The sequence below is a fragment of the Octodon degus genome, unplaced genomic scaffold (assembly GCF_000260255.1).
Source record: "Octodon degus isolate 3935 unplaced genomic scaffold, OctDeg1.0 scaffold00113, whole genome shotgun sequence".
In the NCBI taxonomy this organism is placed as follows: Eukaryota; Metazoa; Chordata; class Mammalia; order Rodentia; family Octodontidae; genus Octodon; species Octodon degus.
Window position 1 is genome coordinate 1,456,110 of NW_004524689.1, and position 15,551 is coordinate 1,471,660.

General features: G+C 58.5%; 1 protein-coding gene across 1 annotated transcript; it reads left to right on the top strand.

Annotated features, from left to right (window-relative positions):
* Positions 1 to 12,466: 12,466 nt before the first annotated feature.
* On the top strand, positions 12,467 to 13,815 carry Actrt2 (actin related protein T2). The gene has a single exon (XM_004639603.2). It carries the CDS (start codon positions 12,608 to 12,610, stop codon positions 13,739 to 13,741), a length of 1,134 nt encoding a protein of 377 aa, XP_004639660.1. The 5' UTR covers positions 12,467 to 12,607; the 3' UTR covers positions 13,742 to 13,815.
* The last annotated feature ends 1,736 nt before the right edge of the window (positions 13,816 to 15,551 follow it).

Below are 15,551 nucleotides of genomic sequence, written 5' to 3' on the forward strand. Positions count from 1 at the left end.
GCCCCGACCCCCGCGTAGGGTGGTGTCACCAGGCTTGTCTAGGGTTACTGTGTTAGTTTGTAATGCGTATTAGGTGACGGCTAGAAGGTACACGGACATTGTTTGTTCTTAAATTTTACCCGCTAACGTCAGCCCTGAAGAAGCAATTCTGGCTGTCATTGTCTAGTGGCGACTTAGAGATCTCCATCCCCTCGCTTTGCGGAGACTCGCCGAGAACTTTCTGTAGGGAGGCGTTGCTTACTCTCCCCCACTCGCTGTTTGCATCTACTCACGGGCTCTTGGATGCCTCCTACTGGGCGTCAGCACAGGGTCATCTACCTGTCGGGTCACTGAGAGCCCCAGTCCCGGCCGAGGACTGACAGGCCCCCACTCTCTTAGGTGCGGCCCCCATTAAAGTGCCTTCCTGGCACCGGCTGGCCTCCTGGCATCACAGGGCACTGGGCCACTTGATATTTCTCCCATCTGGTCGCAGGATCAGCCGCTCTTCCAAGAACACTTCCCTGGTGAACTGTTTCCAGAGCTGGGATTTGCATTGATGTGGGTTGGATGATTTTGAGTGTGTGCCTGGGGGCTCATGTGTCAGAGGCTGGGTGTCCAGAGTGCAGTGCTGGAAGGCATTGGCCTCTGCGGGGTGGGCAGTGGGTGGTCCTTGGTGAGGAAAGACGCCAGTGGAGGAGTGGAAGCACCATGCCCAGGACCCGGGCATTCTCATGGGGAGGCTCTCATGCCAGGTTCCTGCTCCCCACGGCCCAGCTCTTCCCTGGGACCAAGTCTGAAGGTGTGAGCCATCTCTGTGTCCACACCACCATCTGCCATGAGGGCCTGGCCAGGGCTGGGTCCACATTTTGACTTTGAACCTCCTGAAGTGTGAACTCAGTGCATTGTCTTTGTTCTGTGAATCCAGCTTGTCAGATGTTTTAGTAACTGATTTGCATGTGTTGAGCAAATCTTACATTCTTGGGATAAATCTACCTTGCCATGCTGTATAGGCTTATTGGATGTCCTTGGGTTTGAATGATCAGTATTTTTGAAATTTTTTTTGCATCAGTCTAAGGGATGTTGGTCTGTAGTTTTCTGATGTTTTTGTCTGGCTTGAATGTCAGGACAACATGTAATTTATAGAACAAGTTCTTTCATTTCTGTGTCTGCCTTTTGACAGTTTAAGTGTCGCATACTTAGACATGGATTCCTTGGGGTTTTAAGCTCAGAATTCATCGAGCCTCTTACATGTGTGGATTCACGGTTTGCACCAAACTTAGGGAGCGTGGGTCTCAGTTGACCCAGGTTCAAGTCCATCCGCTCCGCCGTGGTTGAGTTCTGCCGCGGAGCCTGCCTGCCCATTTTCCACTTCAGTCAGTACACTTTCCAACTCCAGAATTTCTGTTTGATCATTGTTCTAGCTTCTGTCGATTCGCTTACACTCCGGCTTTGGTGAGACCTCATTCTTGTATTTTCTTTTGGTTCTTTAGACACCTTCAGCTCCTTGAGCATGCAGCCTTTGCCTAGGGATTCCGACAGCCGGGCCTCCTTGGGGGCCGTCTCTACTGGCCCTCTGAGCCTTGTGTATGTGCTATACTGTACCGTTTCTTTGCACAGTTCATAAGATCTTATTGACAAGAGGGTATTCTAAATAGTAGGCTGTGGTGACTCTGGAAATCAGGTTTTCCTCTCCCACCCAGAGCGCGCGTTGCCGCTACTTGGGTTCCCTGGGTTTGTTCACGCAGCGATTCTCCTGCAGCTGCTCACATGACGCCTGCAGTCCGTGTCCTGTGAGGCCGCTGACGCCTCTGCTCCATCTGACTTGTGGTGAGTCAGTCGCACACACAAATCCTTGAAGCAAGAAATGTCCCGGGCTTTGCTGAGGAGACTGCGACACCGCGGTAGGAGGGAAGCAGCTCTGCCTTAGCCTTCTGGACAGCAGCTCTGTCTGCACAGCTGGTGGTGACCCTGGACAGAGGCTCCAGCTGTCCCAGGTCAGCAGAGGCCAGACACATTTCTGCAAGGCGGTGTGCCCTCTATAGTGACCCTCGTGCTGTTCCTGGAGCCTCAGGGGCATCTTGTCCCCGGCCACATGCAGACTGCCGTGTCCAAGATCCCACGAGTGGGGGCTGCTTGTCCCTGACTGAGAAACCACAGAGTTCTGTCCTGTTGACTTGGAGCCTGGTCGGCAGGTCAGGCCAGCAGTGCCAGGCCAGAGGTCCACACTGCGCCACCGTCTCGCAGCACAGTGAGGCTGTGGCACTTGCTGGGTCTGCACAGAGATTGTGTCCCTGGCCGGCCGGGATCACCGTGGACAGCTTAGAGATCACAGGCACTCAGAGTAAGTCTGAGCGCAGAGGCCAGGAGAAGCTGGGGACACTCTGCCTCAAGCCTGGATGGCCATGGCACATCCCAGAAGTGCTGGGAAGCCCACATAGACTGGGGCCATCTGTGCCACTTGCAGAAGGGAAGGGTGTGTGCGGCACAGGGTGTGCAGTGAGAGGCAGCCCCTGTGATACAGACGGTGTGTGGCACCAAGGGGCGAATGGTCACCAAGCGGCGGAGGGCCACCAAGTGGCAGAGGGCCAACGAGGCATAGAAGGTGACCAAGGGGCAGGGGCTCGTCAAGGGGAGGGAAGACAGGACTCGAGGTGGGGAATCTGCCAAGGTGGCCACCAGGCCAAGGGTAGTTAGCGGAAGGTTGGGCTTAGAAAGCTGACCTGTGGGGTCCTGGAGCTGGGATGCCATGACACACAGTCTAACGCACAGAGCCACTTTCACTACTTTGGTTGTCATTATGTTATCTGCTTCTAAGAAGCGACACTGAACTGACCACCCACATTTACTCCATCCACATTCAGTGACTGTCCCGTGGTGGATGTCACATGTAGAGGTCCTGTGGTTCCCTAGGAAGCAGAGGGCCACGAATGCTCCCTAGTGACAGCCCCCCATGCTCCAGCTCATCCGGCTCTTGGGTCACGGGGAGAAGCTGCCAAAGGCTACCAGCCCTGCTCCTGTCCCCCAGGGACACGACGGCTCGGCGAGCTGCAGACCCTCAGCCGGTGTGGGAGGGTCCTGGGGCTCTCCAGGGATGCTGCTGAACCCAGGCCTTCCTCTTTAGCAGCCTAGGGCAAGTAGCTATATGTGCCCCAGGCAGGGAGCATGGATAAGGGCTGAGGCTCAGGGGACCTATGCCCACCGTGCTGGGCTCAGGAGGGATGCTTCCCCAACAGGGGCTTTTTTTCCTGAAAGAGAATAAAAAATACTAAAAACATAGAAATGATACAGAATTTTACTAAATAAGATTATAGGAATTAAACCATGGTTGTTTCCTTGCATATTGTTGTCTTCAAATTAGTTACTCGGATTACCAGATACAAGCATGCAAGATTGGTCAAAAAGGGCCGGGGAGATGGCCCAGTGGAATAAGCGCTTCTCTGGCAGCGCAAGGGCCTGAGTTCAATCCCTGGTTCTGCAAAAAAAAAGTCAAAAAACTCATCATGATTGCTCTTCTGAACAGACCAGCAGAAATCCGCAGCACAATTAACGAAGCTCTCCTGTGCATACGCACATATGTTTCCCCCCCTTTCTCCTTTCCCTCGTCCCAGCTTTCCCTTCCCCTTGCAGTTTCTTTCCCTTCCACAGCGTCTGTTGTACCTTTAAGATTTCATGTACTCGCTCAGGTTCTTACGCTAGGGAGACAGTAGAATGTTTGCACACGTGGGCCTGATTTATTTCACTGGTTATATCCAGTTACCTATAAAAGCCTCGAGTCTATCTTTTTTCATAGCTCAGTAATACTCCATTGTATAAAAACCCCACCTCTTTGTTATCCGTTCCGCAGTTGATGGGCATCTGGGTTGTTTGGAGGACTTAGCTCTGACAAACTGTGCTGCTATAAACATGGGGCACATACATTGCTGTGGTATGAGGTTTTCAGCTCTGGAAAAATATCCAGGAGGGGAAGAGCTGGGTTGGATGGGCCCTCCAACCCTAGCTTTTTGAGGAGTGTTATGCTGCTTTCCGCTGAGGCTGTTCCAGTCTACGTTCCCCCAGCAGCGGAGAAGGTTCCTCTTTCCCTCCAGGCCCTCCAGCATTGGTTATTGGCTGACCCAGTGAGGACTTTTAAGATGTGCTGCTCAGAATCTGCACCAGCCAGCCAGGGCCTGGGAGGAGCAGAGGACCAGGGAGGGCAGTGTCGTCTTGCTCCGGGACTTTCGCCCGGCCATTCTTGCCTCAGGCAGGAGCGTGCTGCTCCCGGTCTCGTAGGTAGTGCTCTGCTCCATCCTCGGGGGCTCAGCTTGGTAGCATCTCCCTGTCGCCCTACTCGACGTCACCCTAGCCCAGCCATGCCATGGCCACTTTCATTTGCTTTCTTCTATGTACAGCGCCTGCTCTGGTTTCCGTCTAGACACCCCTCAAGTCTCGCGCTCTCGCAGGCAGAGCTTCTGGGGGTGACTGGGCCGTGCGTGCGTGATGCAGGACGGTCGCTGACGGGCTTCTAGTCGGGTGTCATGGGCGACAGTGCCTGGCTGAGGAGCGGGTGGCGGTGGCCGTGGCCTGAAGGCTGCCTCCCTGCTGCTCCCTGGAGCCCTCCCGGCCTCTGCCCACCCTGCCGTGGACTGTCTGTCTTCTGCCAGGCCCTCTGCCGTGCTGCCCCGCCTCAGAGCCAGCCAGATGTGGACCGAAACGTCCAGACGTTGGGACCCTGAAGAAACCTTTCTTCCCTTAACTTGTGGGCATTGGGTATGGGGCCCAGCGACAGGAAAGCCACCAAGAACTGCTGTCACATCTCTCATTGCAGGACAAACACCTGACACCCAAAATGAAGGAAGGAGCGGTTTATTTAGCTTATAGTTACCGGAGGTTTCAGTCCACGCTTGTCAGCATGTGGCAGAGAGCAACCTTTCATGGCGGTGACAAAGAGCAGAGAGCAAAATGGAGGAGCAGGGGCAACAATGGCTTCAGAGAGCAGGTCTGTCTTCCTTAAGTCGCATTCAGACTGCCCGCCCCAGGCTGGGTGCAGTCCTCTCACCCATGATCCCAGCAGCCTCACACCCGTAATCCCAGCAGCACTCACACCTGTAATCCCAGCAGCCTCACACCCATAATCCCAGCAGCACTCACACCTGTAATCCCAGCGGATCATGAGTGAATCACAAACTCTAGAAGCTACCCCATGACTGCAGGCAGCGTTGGGGGGACAAATACGTACAAAGCAGAGCAACTGCCCAGCACCATCCTGTGTTAAGCTGATGTTTCTATCCACCAAGACTGACTGTGGCTAAGTGGTCCAGAGCCATCCTTGACCCGCTCCAGCCTGTCCAGCCTGCCCATGCAGGTGTCTGGGGGTGCAGGTGGTGGACACCGTCCAGTGGAGGGATGGCCGTTCTGCCATGGGATGGAGAAATGGACGGGGATGGTTCAGCGAGGTACAGGGCGTGCGGGTTGCAGCCTTGCCCAGGAGAGATTTTAACGAGGCTCCCGAGGTCCAAGCATGGAGGAAACATCCAGGGATGGAGGGCCATGACTGCATCTCTGTCCCAACTGCAGCCCGCCCACCTGGCCTGAGTCCTCCTGCCCCCGCCCTGGCCAGCGACCCTGCTGGTGTCTTGGCGTGTGTGGGCATCTGAGTCCCTGGGCCTCGAGGCTCACAGCTGCATGGATGCTGCAGCCTCCTGTCTCGGGGATCGGGCAGAGGGGCGCTTATTCTGCTTTTCCCAGCTGTGGTCAGAAAACCTTGGCCAGCGTGTGAGCCAGTCGTCAGCTGGGGTCAGAGTTGCTCCCAGACATGGGTGCGGCTTAGCCTGAGCCTCAGGTGAGCAAGGACTCTTCCATCTCTGCCTTGTGGGACCCGTGGGCTGGCTGGTGCTCACCCACACCTCGCGGCTCCAGTGCAGCAGGCAGGCAGGCAGGCAGGCAAGGGACCGGTTCGGCTGTGCAGTGTGGGTAGCAGGGCCAGCTGCCACCTCAGCCTGTGCGCTGTCCTTGGCTAGCCTTCTCATTACAGAGAGCAGGTGCTGTGTGAAGGGTGTGGCATCTGCCCCTGATGCTCTCAGTGGCCTCCTGAGGCCCCTGTGCAGAGCAGCCAGGCCCAGCTTCCTCCCCATGCCCCAGGGGCCCATGGGAGCCCTGCCGGCTGCTGGGCTGCTGTTCCGGGCAGAATCCCTCCAAAGGACAGCTATAAATGTCTCCTGCGGATGGCCTGAGGGCCGGGCCAGAGAGTGCGGAGCTGGGCTGCAGCGGCTCCGCCTCCGGATCCCCAAACCCACCCGGCCTGCAGCTCCCTCCCTCTCAGGTCCCCAGGAGCCCCCAGGAGCCCTGAGAAGTCTCCTGCTGCCGCTTCCTAAGATCAGTCACTGGCTTGTTCTGGAGAACTCTGGCCCCTGCTCCCCAGACTGTAAGCTAGCTCGGAGACAGGGCTCTGCACTGAGATCTCGCTGGGAGAGATGTTGGCAGGCGTCGCCGCCCCAACTCTGCCCAGTCACCGTCCCAGGAGATGCAGCCCAGCGTGTGCTTCTACAGAGGAAAGCAGCCATGGGGTGGGAGGGAGAAGAGGAGGGGATCGCTGGGAAACGGGAGCTGGGCTGCAGCTTCCTTCCACTGATGGGCGGCAGGCGAGTCCCCAAGGCCCCAGAGCAACTCAGAAGGGAGGGAGGGAGGGGAGTCTCCTCCGCATGACGTGCAGCGCTGCCCTGGAGGGAGAGCTGGCGGTGGCCCTACGACTCTGACCAGTGATCAGCCTGTTTCCCCAGCTGCCCTACTATAAAACTTATTCTTTTGCAGTCTGTGCCCAGAGGTCCACACCCAGGTGTGACCAGGCCGGGGCCATGGTGGCTGAGACTCTGGTGGCACCCTGTGCATCTATCTGGCTCTGGCTCTCCACAGCCCCAGCAGTCCTCCACGTTCCTTGGTTAGTGGCACTCCCGGGCTATCTCCACCACTACATGGTGTCCCCAAGTCTCTGCCTTTTCTTCCCAGGACACTGTCCTGACCTCGTTTCGACTCACCTTGCAAGGATCCTGAGGAAGCCCACTATGAGAGGTTCTGGGCAGACGGGAACGTAGGGGGCCCTTCCCACCTGTGCCCAGGGGTGTGGAAGTGCTGGAGTCAACCAGCTGCAGGCCTAGGCAGGAACCTCTTGCTGGCAGGAGGGGACAGGCTGGCAGGGGACTCTGCCCCCTCACGGACCTCACTGGCATTGGTCACCATGGGCCTTGGGCACAGCCTGGTCCACAGCACAGCCCAGGCCCAGAGGGGTGAGTGGCACCTCTGTGTCTAACATGCCCTTCTGGCACTGGGAGGCCCCCCAAGCTGTCCTAAGTGATGTCTGACAGACAGCCGTGTCTCCTTGCCGACAGAGCTATAAGGCAGCACTCTCGCTGTGGGACAAACCTTCCCACTTGGACCTGAAACCCACGGAGATGACACCCGCCTTCCCCACAGCAGGCTCCAGCAGAGCGCCTGCCAGTCCTAGCAGGCAAGTGGCTGCTCTGCTGAAGCAGCAGCAGCAGCGTGGACAGGAGGTGAGCGCATTCTCCTCACCCCCAAACACAAAGCCTTTTCTTTCTCCAGCTGGAAACCAGCACAGCCCGTGAGTGCAGAGAGCTCTTTCAACATTAGATTTTAAATTATTTGAATTAAATCTGGAATCCTTCCGGGCCCTGTGCGCTCTCGGTTATTTATCACTGGCTAAGTGTAGAAGTCTGTTCAGCGTCTCCAGGGACGGCCTGGGCTGCAAAGCCGTATCTGAAATGCTATAAACTATTTAAAACCCAAAGCTTGGCTGTGTCCGGTTGGAGGGAGCACATGAACACGGGCTTGGTGGGTGCTCTCGGGACCCGGCCGCTGGCCCATCCGCACGCTGGCTCATTTGGTGGGCCCTTCCTCTGGGTAATCACCTTAACACACTCGAAAATAGAGCTTCTCCCCACTGAGGCGAGGTAGTTTTCCCGTTATTTAGCAAATATTGATTCCTGCCCTTCCCCCAGTGTCTTGACTTAGCAAGAAATTGCCGCTGGCTCCTGGCCCTGCCCTAGGTCCTCACCACCTCAGACTCCACGGCAGTTCTACCTGGGCACCAGCAGGGGGCAGGAAACGCTCTTTTTTGAGGGCCACAGGGGGACTGGCCAGAGGTCTGGGCTCTGCCTGTCTGGCCAGCAGAATTTCTCGACATGGGGACTGGAGCCCTGAGCCTTCTCCTCTCGCACCGGAGTCAGGGGAAGCCTGGCCTTAGGTTAGGACATAAGGTCTCGAAGCATTAGGATTGAGGAGGGCATACTGGCTTAGGTAGGGAGAGGGACTCTCAGGGGCCCAGCCGGGGCGCCGCAGCCTCCTCACGCTGGGGCCGCTCCCCATGAGCCAGAGCATTTGCTGTCCTGACCCCGCGGTTCCTCACACTGGCAGACAAGGACGTCCCTACTGAGCAGAGGATGTGGAGGCCCAGCACAGTTCTGACCCAGACGCTTGCCCTCCATGCCCACTCTGGCCTGCCACCAGTGCCACGTGGGCACAGCAGCAGATGGTCCTCACCACCTGGCAGAGCCAGCACCTCTTCTTGGCTTCAGCCTCCTGACTGAGCCAGCCATCCTGGGCTGTGGGATGACCCAGTTGACCAAGACAGGTGCCCCAGTGACCTGGGGCAACCACGGGGGCTCTGGACCACCAAGTGGCTGTGCCCACCCACTCTGACCTGGGTGGTGGGAATGTGGGCTTGGTCCTAGCCTGGTCCACGCTGGTGGGTGACCCCACACGGACACCCCCAAGGGGGTCCTGGGGCAGCTGTGACTGGGCGCCAATCCCAGAGCCCAGGGAGCTGCTGCTGCTGGCTTCTTGTCAGCGTCAGAACCTGGGTTCCCCAATCTCCGGCTCAGGGCTCCCACCACACCTGTCCTAGGGAGCCTCATCTTCTCTGCAGCACCTTCCTCGGCGCTCATCATTCGCCCAGTGAGGCCACACCACTACCAGGGCCACCAGGAGGATCTGCTTCCCCTGCACAGATAGGGGCTGACTGCTCCAGGCAGGCACCAACCCAACCGCTGGATGGGGATTCATAGGGGGGCCGGGAGCCAGACAACAGGCATTGCTGAGTCCAGCTGCGCCCCAGGGGGCTGAGTGCCCCTGGTCCTATCCTTGCCCGTCCATGAGATGGTGGCGCTGGGTCTTCACATCCCTGGATCTCTGATGGGGTGGAGCAGCAGGATGCACAGTCACCCCAGAGCTCTCTGTCACCTCCAACCACACTGCCCAAGGGGCAGCAGCAGAGCAGGGAAGGCTCCTGAGCGCTGGACTGGAAAATGCAGGGGCTGTGGGCCTGCAGAGGAGATTACCAAGGAGGGAGGCGGACTCCCAGGAGTGGTGGGGAAGGGCAGGGGAGGGGAGGAAAGAAGGCAAGAAGGATGGGTATTGTTGGATGGACATTTGGATGGGTGGATATGTGGCTAGAAAGGCAAATAAAAAGGAGGGAAGCGGGAGGAAGGAAAGGAGGGAAGGACGGCTGGTGGGCAGATGGGTAGATGAGTAGATGGATGGATGTGCGGGTGAGGAAGGGCAGACCGCAGAATGTGTGGCTGGGTGGCTGAAGGGTGGATGGAAGGGTGAGTGGGCGGGCAGGGAGGCGAGTGGCTGTGTGGGGGTGGGTGGAAGGCTTAGGGGCGACTGGTACAACTCTCACCTCAGAGACTCAAAAGGGCTAAGCTGCGCAGGGCTTGGGCTCCCCGGGATTGCTAGGCTAGCGGGGTGCCAGGGCCCCCTGCGCCCACCTTGTTCCTGTGGGCTGCAGCCAGCCCCTCTGTGAGAGGCTCTGGCCGCCAGCTGTCGGCAGCACCAATGAGCCCAGTCTTCTGGTCACTGACTGGCAGAGGCTTGGGGCACCAGTGACAAGCGGAGCCAGGGATAATGGGATGCACACTCGGGCCTGGCACCAGGGCTGGGGGACGGGTATCCAATGCAGGCCAGTGGAGACCAGGGCATCCTGAGGCTGGGGCCGCCGATCCCAGGTCTAAGCACCCGGCAGCTTCCCAGGACCCTGGGTCCACGGGGCAAGGGGGGCTCTGCGGGAACAGGAGAGGTGATGGCCACGCTCACTGGCGCGGCAATGAACGTGTGTTTTCCTGGAGGCCGGAAGCGAGGCCGCCCTCAAGGCCCGTGCTCCCGCTGCAATCACAGGATGGACTTAGAGCCACTCGCCCACATAAACTCGTTCAAGCGATTTATGAGGCTTGGTGGCTCGTTGTGGGGGCGGCAGATGCAGACGGCTCCTAATTGGAGGCAGAGGAGGAGAGGAAGGCCTCCTTTCCTGTGCCTGGGCCATGCCTGGGTCCATCCCAGGGTGACCAGCACAACTGGCCGGACCTGCAGTCCATGCATCCCGCCTCCGAGGGTGGGGTGGGCGGAAGCCAGAGACTCCCATCAAGGCCGTGAAGGGGGTCCAGGAGGCTTGGAGGCCTGGGTCAAGTTTCTGCCCCAGGGGAAGCTCCAACCAGCAGGCCCTCACGTAGGCTGCGCTGCGGCTCATAAACCCACGGGGCGGCCACATGGTGACACCCAGAGGAAGTCCTGGCTCCTCAGTGCTCTGGTCTTCAGACCAGGGGGACAATAGTAAGCCCAGCTGGACAATGAGTGGGCATGGACATGCCACACTCCAAGGGCAGAGGCTGGCCTTGGAGCCGCTGGCCTTGGCAAACCTGGCAACGAGGGCCAGGATCCAGCGCGTCCCGGTCCCCATGCAGAGTCCCCTCGAGGCCTTGAAAGGCCCACTCCAGAGCTTCCGGCTGTTGTGGTGGAGGAAGAAAGGTGTGCTTTTCAGTGTCAGGGTGGATCGGAGGCGGTGGCGGCGGTGGCGGCAGTGGCGGGGTGCAGGGGAACAGATGCAGGTGCAGGACAGCACCTGCTCGACTCAGCAGGGGACCGAGCTGGAAGACACTTGGGGCCCCGTGAGACAAGGGCCGGAAGTGCTCGGGCACCTTCCCACGGTGTCCTCGGCCTCTGGCCAGGAGAAGGCAGGGAACACCTGTCCAGGGGTGGAAACAGCCCAGCCCCCTAGAGGCTGAGGAGGAAGCCAGGCCCGGGCGGGGGAGCAGGTTAGTCACCATGTTCTCACGTGACCCGTGGTCCCCAGGATGTGCCATCCTGTGCTACTGGAGCATCCGGGGCCACAGGACTGCAGTTCTCTGCGTGGACCAAGGCTGTGCACTTTCCACTGTCCAGGGCTAGCCCTTTGTCCCCCCACCGATCTCCACGTGCATGCAGGTCAGGACCACCAGGACCCCTCCCAGGCCCTGACCCAGACACGTCATCACAGAGTGTGGCCCCTTGTGGCCTCGGGAGCTTGGGGTCTGAGGGCAGCCACCCCAGAGTCCGTGGACAGTGAGCGAGCCAGGCATGATGGCACAGCTAGCAGGAGGCAGGGCCTTGCTTGGTGTGAAGGCCAGCTCTGAGTGGTTTCCTTGGCGTCTTTTGAGGAACAGCCTCTGGTGGTGATCAAGGTGTTATTGATGCCCCTGGGATCGGGGCGGGGGGCCCAGAGCCACCCGGTGAAGCCCTCGGCACGAGTCCACACCACGTCACAAGCCCACACTACGACTGTGCCAGGCGCCTACAGAGCCCGTCTGTACCCCTGCCTGTGGCTGCTGTCTTCCTCAGCCTGTCATTGGGTCAGCAGGGTATAGATTTATTTTTATGTATTTATTTTTTTTGTGGTACCAGGGATCGAACTCAGAACCTTGTGCTTGCCAGGCAAGCACTTATTCCACTGAGCTATCTCCCCGGTCCCTGGATGTAGATTTAGCGTGGGGACTCTGCAGGAGGGCAGGAGGGCGGTGGAGAGACTTTGGAGGGCTGGAAGGGTCAGGAGAGCTTGGTTCTCCAAGGCCACCTCGCTGCAAAGGAGCAGGGCCAGCTGAGCCCACAGGTTCCCTCCCACTGCCCTCTCTTGCCAGGAACCGGGTGGCAGGCTTGGCAAGTACTCTAGGCCTCAGCCCTGACTGTGCCCCCTTCCCAGTCCCCGCCTCTGCTGTCTGCAGAGACTGCGGGGCCCTGACCTGGGCCAGAACAGAGCCAGTACCTGGACACAGGCTCCCCAGGTGGGGCTTTCTTAGCTTCTATCTACTGTGGGACCCAGAATCAGATCCAACATGACAGAGGGCAGGGTAATCCCCGAGGGCTTCCTGGAGGCATCTGTAGCCAAAAGGAAATTCCGGGGTGCCTGCTGCTTTGGGGTGAAGCTCCTCTAGCCTGGTGCTTGGTTCATTGCCTGGTAAAGGGACAGGACAGGCACGCCTGGCTGGGTGGCTTCGCAGCTTTGGGGTGGATCCAAGCCAGCCTGCCATCCCCCCCTGGGGGCACAGCACCCCACATCCAGGCACTGAGGACAATCGCTGTCCTGGCTGGATTGTTACCTCAGGGACCATCGGCCCTGGGGGGCCTCTGGGCTGAGCTACATGTGAAGTCTGTGTTAGGCGCACAGAAGGCGGACGGGGTGCTGGGCCTGGGGCTGCCTGCTAAGGCTTCAGGAGGACTCTGGGCACTGCGGAATCCTGGGACCTTCCCCTTCCAGGGGCCCACTGTGACCTAGGCAGTGGGGAGTGGCTGCCTTCACCTGGTGACCACAGGGGGGAACACTGCAGGCATGTCGAGCCCGCAAGCCCTGAACTCCCCAGCTGTGATCTTTGATAATGGCTCTGGGCTCTGCAAAGCAGGGTTGTCGGGAGAGGTCGGGCCTCGCCACGTCCTCAGCTCCGTCGTGGGGCACCTGAAGGTCAAGCCGTCCCCCGCAGGGCCCCACCAGAAGACGTATTTCGTGGGGGACGAGGCCCTGTCCAGGCAGGAGGCGCTGAACATGCACATGCCCATCGAGCGCGGCCTGATCGTGGGCTGGGATGACATGGAGAGGCTGTGGCAGCACCTGTTTGAGTGGGAGCTGGGCGTGAAGCCCGGCGAGCAGCCGGTGCTGTTGACGGAGCCCTCACTGAACCCCAGGGAGAGCCGTGAGAAGACGGCGCAGGTGATGTTCGAGAGCTTCGGTGTGCCCGCCTTCTACCTGTCAGACCAGGCGGTGCTGGCGCTGTATGCCTCGGCCTGTGTCACGGGCCTGGTGGTGGACAGCGGGGAGGGCGTCACCTGCGCTGTCCCCATCTTCGAAGGCTACTCCCTGCCCCATGCCGTGGCCAAGCTGTACGTGGCAGGCAGGGACATCACAGAGCAGCTCACCCGGCTCCTCCTGGCTGGTGGACGGGCCTTCTCCTGCCTGCTGGACAAGGCCCTGGTGGACGACATCAAGGAGAAGCTCTGCTACGTGGCTTCGGAACCCGAGAAGGAGCTGTCCCGGCGGCCGGAGGACGTGCTACGGGAGTACAAGCTGCCGGACGGGAACGTCATCTACCTCGGCGACCAGCTGTTCCAGGCGCCCGAGGTCCTATTCTCGCCCGAGCAGGTGGGCACGCAGAGCCCGGGGCTGTCCAGGATGGTGTCCAGCAGCGTCACCAAGTGTGATGCCGATATCCAGAAGATGCTTTTCAGGGAGATCGTGCTGTCGGGGGGCACCACGCTGTTCCAGGGGCTGGACGACCGGCTGCTGCAGGAGCTGGAGCTGCTGGCACCCGAAGGGACCCCCATCAAGATCACCGCGCCGCCGGACCGCTGGTTCTCTACGTGGATCGGGGCCTCCATCGTGACCTCTCTGAGCAGCTTCAAGCAGATGTGGGTCACTGCAGCTGATTTCAAGGAGTTTGGGCCATCTGTGGTCCAGAGGAGGTGCTTCTGAGGGGCACTGCGCCTGGGGCAGGGGTCCCTGGGGTGGGGGCTGAGCCCGGGCGTCCTTCGGCGGGAAGTCGAATAAAGGACAAAATGGTGGATCACGTGGCCTGGCTCGCTTGGTTCTTCCCCTTCTGCCCTGGGTGGGAGTGGGTCTGTTAGGGGTCTCTGTCCCCACTCCACCCTTCCTCCTGACAAAGCCTGGGCAGACGGCTACCCTGCCCGGTGGTCGCCACCAAGGCCCCGGGACGGCCTGTGCTTCTCCAAGGTCAGGCAGGGCCTGGGATGGATGCTGTCCTGGCAGCCGGGAGCAGATTCACCCCAGCTCCTCCCCTGGGCAGTGGTGACTTTTCTGTGTTTATGTTTATAGTATCCTTGTGGGGGACAAAACACTGGAACCAAGTTAATAGCTTTCAAAAAAGTAGCGTACGTTTATTTGTTGTCTTCGAGACAGGGCCTCACTGTGCAGTTTAGGCCCAGCTTAAGCCCACTTTGTAGCCCAGGCTGGTCTTGAACTCGCGACGATCCTCCTGTGATCCTCATACCTCAGCCTCTCAAGTGCTGGGATTATAGGCGCATACCACCGTGCCTGCCAGGTGAATAACTGATGGGTAAGAGGAATTTCCCTATACGGATTTGGTAGAATTCTCCCAAAATACAGTGGTGTCTTGGTTTCAAAGCATATTTATTTGTACAGCTTGGTTCACAAATGCATTTGGTGCAAGGTTTTGTTTCCAGCTCTGCATTGGTGACAAATGTGGCCAAAGCCTTCTTTCCCACACAAACCCAAACTTGGCTGTCTGGTTCAAAACTGTGGGACAAATTAAGCTTGCAAACCAAGGTGCCACTGAGTTACCAGAAGCGACACGGAGAAGAGGAGACACTCTTACAGCATGAGCCTCTCTCTCCCTCCCTTTCTGATGAAGGAAAACAGCGCTGGCTTCCCGGGCACAGGTAGCAGGGCACACACCCGTGTCCTGTACACAGCAGCCTGTGGCTTTCTGCACAGGAGAAAGAGGTGGTGGAGAGACTCGGGGGGAGGAAGATGGAAAGAGCGAAGGACAGAGTATGAAACAAAGCCCACGCCGAGGACCCCGAGCCTGTGCGGACAGCACGGTTTGTCTAGGCTTAGGTGGCCCCGTGTGCTGAGCTCAGCCAGGTCCTCCCCGTCACCTGCCTCTCAGCCTGCGCGGTGCTCCACGTGCACTGTTCGAAGGCAGCACGCTGTCGGGCCATTTTTAAGATCTCCCTGCAATCTCTGTATTTTAATTTTGTGTTTAAACTGATTAAGGAAAGTGCCGTGTCATGGATTAAGCCCCCGTTCACTGTGTTCTGTTTGCTTCTCCTTCCTTCTCGGGGCCTGAGCACCGTCTTAGGATTGCACCTTGATTTGCTCCCCGTGTTTCTGAGTGTTGCTCTGCAGGGACTTGGGGGACATCCCTAGGTACCCCACCAACGTATGTGTAGATGACGTCACAATGTACAGGGTGACAACTTTATCACTTGGAGTAGAATGCAAGACCCTACTTCTGTTCAACCTTTTATCCTCCTGTTTAAAAACAACGCATCCTATTTCCTGTTCGTACATTAAGCACATCCGATGGCATAAGGATTTTTATTCAACCACCAAATTCGACTGAAGAAATTCAAAAGGCCAGCCTGCTGGGTTTACCTCTAGTTTTACCAAATCCAGGGCTCCTTGTCCTTTCTGGAGGTCCAAGCGCTTGTGCTGATCAGCTGTATCTATCTATGGGTACAACTTTGGAAAAGCAGCCATGAGAAGGGCAGCTCACTTGGCCTCCAGCTCCAGGGGCTTCAGC